The sequence below is a fragment of a genome, unplaced genomic scaffold (assembly GCF_019419815.1).
Source record: "Pyrus x bretschneideri cultivar Hongxiangsu unplaced genomic scaffold, Pyrus_bretschneideri_v1 Contig38, whole genome shotgun sequence".
NCBI lineage: Eukaryota > Viridiplantae > Streptophyta > Magnoliopsida > Rosales > Rosaceae > Pyrus > Pyrus x bretschneideri.
This window is the reverse complement of record NW_025999701.1, coordinates 913,403-919,022: the sequence shown is the minus strand read 5'-3', so window position 1 is coordinate 919,022 and position 5,620 is coordinate 913,403. Positions and strand designations below refer to the sequence as shown.

The following is a 5,620-nucleotide window of genomic DNA, read 5'->3' as shown; positions in this document are numbered from 1 at the left end:
TTCATAATTTGACATAACATAATATACTTTATAATTTTTAATTTGAAAGTTTGTTTTTCCGGTTGGACTTATATAAAATGCGATAAACACTCCATCGAATTAATGATAAATCGTATGATCCTTAAGGAGCCTTCTTAAATAAGAAACAATATTTGTCGAGTAAATCATCTTATTGGAACAAACGAGCCGTGCTGAGTAAGACTATTTCGTATATTATCAACTATTTTTATAGTGGAATCTTATTTATTTATTTTTTCACATAACATACACGTGCTACATGTGACAATCCTGGCTTGTCCTCAGGAAAGGCGAACAAAGAATCATATGCATGCATATCACAGTACTCGTTCGGTAGAGTGCAGGAATTCCCGACCCATCATGAATGGGTTCTAGTAGCCTTCCTTCGTTCCTTCACGAGTTATTTAGGCTACTGAAATTAACGGTTCTTGCATGCTCATTATATACATGAACAGATTTGCTTATTCGTTGCAGAGATTATCGTTATAACCCGGCCCAGATACCAAGTAGAGTGAAAATGGCACTGGTTATTTTAATATTGATCAGTACATTGTTGCAGGTAGAAAATGGCATTTATCCCCTCCAAACAAGAAGTTTTCAAGAAGGACTAGTTTAGCTAGGATACTGGAGGATTTAGGGTTTCTATATAATGTATGATAAACAACACCGAATAGATTTATATGATCAACGAGCCTCGAGCTCTGTAATGGTTAATCCATTACATGACGGATTGATCACTCCGTCAAGTAAACCCTTTTCCGGAACAAATCCTGGTTCTTTAGGCTGAGGCAAGGCACTTTCGCTGCATAGCATCTGAACAATGGATGACATGGTTGGCCGGTCCTCAGGTTGCTGTTGCACACACAAGAGACTGACGTGAATGCATCGCAGCACCTCTGACAGAGTGCATGAGTTCCCAAGCCCTTTATCAATCAGTTCCAGTGGCCTTCCTTCTTTCCAGAGTCTCCATGCCTAAAACAGATGTTAATCATTTTTATCGTAACCAATTTTTACATGCAGAACGAAACGATATTGTGCTTTAACACTGTTGTAACTTACATTTCCGATAAGATTAAGCCGGTGGTTCAGATGATAGAACCCTTTACTTTTCTTTCCGCTAATTATCTCCAGCAGTAAAATACCGAAGCTAAAGACATCAGATTTTACAGAGAACTGCCCTTCGGTAGCATATTCAGGTGCCATGTAACCACTACAGACGAGATTATTAAAACAAACTGAGCATGTTAAATGCTAGAAAAAAAAAAAGGACAAATAATATATATTATGTGAAGAATGTGTCAAAAATACTTACTATGTTCCAACCACTCTGTTTGTATTTCCCTCAATTTGATCCCCACCAAAAGTTTTAGCAAGACCAAAATCTGAGATTTTCGGGTTCATATCTCTATCGAGTAAAACATTACTTGGTTTGAGGTCTCTGTGTATAATTCTCAGTCTGGAGTCCTGATGAAGATAGAGAAGCCCCCTAGCAATCCCGCAGATAATTTGGAAGCGCTGAGGCCAATCTAACAACTTGCTCCGTATTGCATCTGGAAAATTGTAAATTTCAAGACATAAACTATCAGAATCTCAAGGGATGAAACATAAAATAAAGTCCAACAAGCAACAGAATTTTAAGGGAACAAACCAAAAAGGAAGTAGTCCAAGCTTTTGTTGGGCATGTACTCATAAATCAGCAATTTCTCCTCTCCCTGAATGCAACAACCAAGAAGCTTTACAAGATTTCGGTGTTGAAGTTTGGCAATTAGTATTACTTCATTTTTGAACTCCTTCATTCCTTGTCCAGAACTTCTCGAAAGCCTCTTGACTGCGATTTCCTGTCCATCTACTAGTCTACCCTGAAAATAGTCACATTTTCCGAAAAATTGTTACGTCCTTGAGGAACCAAGTGCTTCCTTAAATTACTTTTCCTGTGCTAGCAGACCAAAAATTACCTTGTATACAGGTCCAAAACCACCTTCTCCAAGCTTATTGTTTATCGAAAAGTAATTAGTGGCAGTCTCTATTGTTGGCAAGTCGAACAATGGCAGCTCCAGGTCATCTTCCTTGCGTTCTTCAATCTCCTCATCTTATATAATCATCAAAAAGTAACAACAATAAGTGATAATAATCTAGTGATTCTATATATAATATAAAAAAAAAAAAAATCCTTCAGTAATTTGTATCACTACCTTTGACATCTTTCTTGCCTCTGAATCGTAGAATGTAACAATAGCCAACGAAGAGCATCCCAACAATTACAGCAAATGCGGATGCAGCTATCACTCCTATCTTCCATTTCTCGTCTTTCCCTCCTTTGTAGATTAATCGAGACATTAGAACATACATAGTTGAACACCAGACAAAATTATACATTTAAGCAGAAAGGGACGTTAAGTTCCTACTGATCAAATTGGACCACTAAAGAAAAACACACAATAGACGAATTGTACTTGAGTTTATACCTAGTTCTGAAGCAGATATCCTGATGTACATATCCTGATCACCACCGGGAATTTGCTTAATATCAACAAGATCACCAAACCAGATTGCGCAACCGCTGCCTCCTCCTCTCACATCCAAGTGGGTATAAGCCGCACAGGAACAGTTCGATAAGCATTTCGCCCTGCATTCATCGAGGTTCATGCTTTTATTTATCCAACTGTGCGTGGTATCCGGCAATTTCAACCCGTAATACTTAGCAAACCCATCGTTCTTGCAGCTCAATGGTTTTCTCCTCACGCAACCTTGTGAAAAATCGCTCAATTTCCACTCCTCTAGCGACGCAGGAACGAACCTCTCCAAACATTGACAAATTGGCGATGACCCAAGAACACAATTGCCATTGCCGCCACAGTGGCCATAACTGTCACAAGGGTCTCTCGGAAACGATCCGTAGAGTGTCCAATTCTGGTCTACCTGTGACCAAATCCACTGCTGGCGAAATGATATGGTTTGGTTCATCAACATCCGTCCAAGCAATGACTCGTTCACCATCTGAAATATCATGTAAACCTCATCCTCATTGGAAACAAAAGTGAAGTTCAAAGCCGGAAGCGCCTTGGGGGGTCTTCCACTGAACAAAACACCGTTCCATGGACCGCTTCTCAAGAACTCTTTAGACCCCTTCCACATAACAGGCTCAGGATAGTTGTGCAGCACCATCTCCCATATAAAGTCCCCTGGAGTAGGGTCGTCCGGACTCTTCCATGCTGTTACACGCCGGTTTAGTCCGGTTTTCAAGTCCCAACCGAGCTTCATTCCCGGCAGTAAAGTATCAGAAGGGTAGTCAAAGCTTTGCCACAAGTAGATCCCTGAGTTAGCATCTCTCTCGTCTCTCAGGACAAGATTGCCATTGTCCAACAGCTGCAGGACAGGACTCTGGCTGTTGGCTTGTTTTGACGAATTCGCAGACCAAATAACTGTCCGGTTGTTCTCGAGAAGGACAAGATGCCCTGTGGTGTTGATCGTCAAACTCCCGATGGAACCATTGATTGGAGACTGCCTATTTGCAACCCAAACAACGGTTTGGACTGGGATATTTTTGTACCAGATTCCCAAGTAACGAGACTTGGAAATGCCTGGACTGAAAAAACCAAGCTCGAAAATTCGGCCGGGAGATGAAACCAACGACTTGCCATCGCTGAGGGACTGAGATACAGTGATGGTATCAGCAGCTGATGAAGTTTGGCTCAGAGAGAAGAGCAAACAAATGCTGAAAACCATGAAACAGAGGAGCTCCATTGAATGGTAGATTACTGCTTAAAAGTTCAAGTATTGATGGTATTTGATGGAGGATTAGGAGGGCAAATACTTTGAATTAAAGGCAGTTCACTTGGCCGTATCAGACATTGAATTAGGATCACAGCTTTTGTTTTTTCCTCTTTTCTTCCGATGAAGATTTGGTACTGAAAATGCGGATTTATATACCATTTGATTGCGGATTAGTAAACGCGTTCTTAATTGAGAGTTTTTCTATAATGAGTTTAACTGCATTTTTTTTAAAATATAGCTCAATATTGTTGAATTATTATTAAATATTGATTAACGTACTTATTTTTTATCATGATATATTTAATAAATTTGTAAACTTAATCTTAAAAATTAATTTACCTAACATTACTTTTATATAATTATTTATATGTAATGGGTAAACTTGACTAGTGCATTTAACTGCAGTGTAAAAAGAATATTTTAGTGGGAAGTTGGAAACTTTGATGAGGCTTTCAAATTGGAACGAGAAACGTGGACTAAAAACACAGCTCTGTGGAAGAAAGCAGTCTTAATTTACATCCTCACAAGTCGAAAACAGTTTTGGGCCAAAACTTGAAGTCAATAAAGCATGTATTAAAAACATTGTAATTATAAGCTGGTTACCGTCATGATTAATTTTTAAGCATTAAAATTAAAAAAAAAAGTGTCTAGACCTACTTAAACGTCTGCTTAGCTGCAAGGCCCTAGAACCCAACTCATCGCCCAACTAAAGCATATCGTCTTTCAGAACCTTTTTTTTTATTTTTTTATTTTTTTTTTATTTACCTTTTTTTTCCCTTCTCTATATGCATAGAAATTCATTAAAACAGGAAACTTCAAGTATAACCGTTTTCTAATACAATCAAAATTAAAAGCAAGAAGAGCAACATTAGTAGGAAATTTTCATTGTGACGAAAAGATAAGTGGTACACCACATGTTTTTATATAAGTGGTGGGAAATTCTATTTTTTAAGTTATTAACATTTTAGCACACATATTCCACCATTGATATAGTAACACGTGGTGTACCATCCTGTGTTCCAGTTACACTGAAAAATCTCTCCAACATTAGGTAAACAGAAATCCCAAAAATAAAGATTTGAGAAGAAGAGACCAAAGTAAGCTAAAACATTTGCAACAAAACTTGTAGATAGAGTCAAATCTCTCAGCCAACAAGCTTCTAGAAATTTAGAAATTACACCAGTAAATGGCGTGCATATTTGATCAAAGTCCATCTAATGACAAATTTAATAACATCAATTTATTTTAACTTGAGTGAGCAAGTTCACTGGGTGAATATAATCTTAATGTTTCTTTGAACCTCGAAACATTGTCAGCCAATTTGTCAAAACATAATTCAATAACTGACAAGGTAGCAAATACGCCATGCCAGATAAAATAGCGGCTCGCGGCCAATCAAAATGCTATTTCTTATTTTTCTTCCTCCTCTAACCTTCATTCGAATATCACAAATTAATTGTATTTATCTACATATATAAAAGATTTTTTTTATAATCAAATTGTATCACATATTAATGAGTTCTGCTTGTAGTTATATTTTATTTATGTACCTTTTAGTTATGTTTCATATCTCTCTTATAGATAACCATTCATGTATTTGTTCAATGAATTAAGTTGTATGATATGCGGGTGGGTTTATGTTAGTACATATTCTTTAAGGAAAGGGATCCCCAACTTTTTAAAAAAATGAGAATTGGTTGTAAGGCACACACCACATCGAAAGTCAACAATCTAAACTATCTATTTTTTAAGTTGCACCTCATAAATCATCCTTACAAAATATTAGCCAAATCAGGAATATTTGAGACATTTAATTGAGTTCAAAAAA

At 37.2% G+C, this 5,620-nt stretch overlaps 1 protein-coding gene across 1 annotated transcript; it reads right to left on the bottom strand.

Moving 5' to 3' along the window:
- Positions 1 to 525: 525 nt before the first annotated feature.
- Positions 526 to 3,944, bottom strand: LOC125467915 (G-type lectin S-receptor-like serine/threonine-protein kinase At4g27290). Its single transcript, XM_009357268.3, has 7 exons — positions 2,484 to 3,944; positions 2,211 to 2,333; positions 1,974 to 2,107; positions 1,667 to 1,877; positions 1,331 to 1,568; positions 1,078 to 1,228; positions 526 to 990 (listed from the first exon to the last, which is right to left on the bottom strand). Exons 1-7 carry the CDS (start codon positions 3,760 to 3,762, stop codon positions 703 to 705), a joined length of 2,424 nt encoding a protein of 807 aa, XP_009355543.2. The 5' UTR covers positions 3,763 to 3,944; the 3' UTR covers positions 526 to 702.
- Positions 3,945 to 5,620: the final 1,676 nt, after the last annotated feature.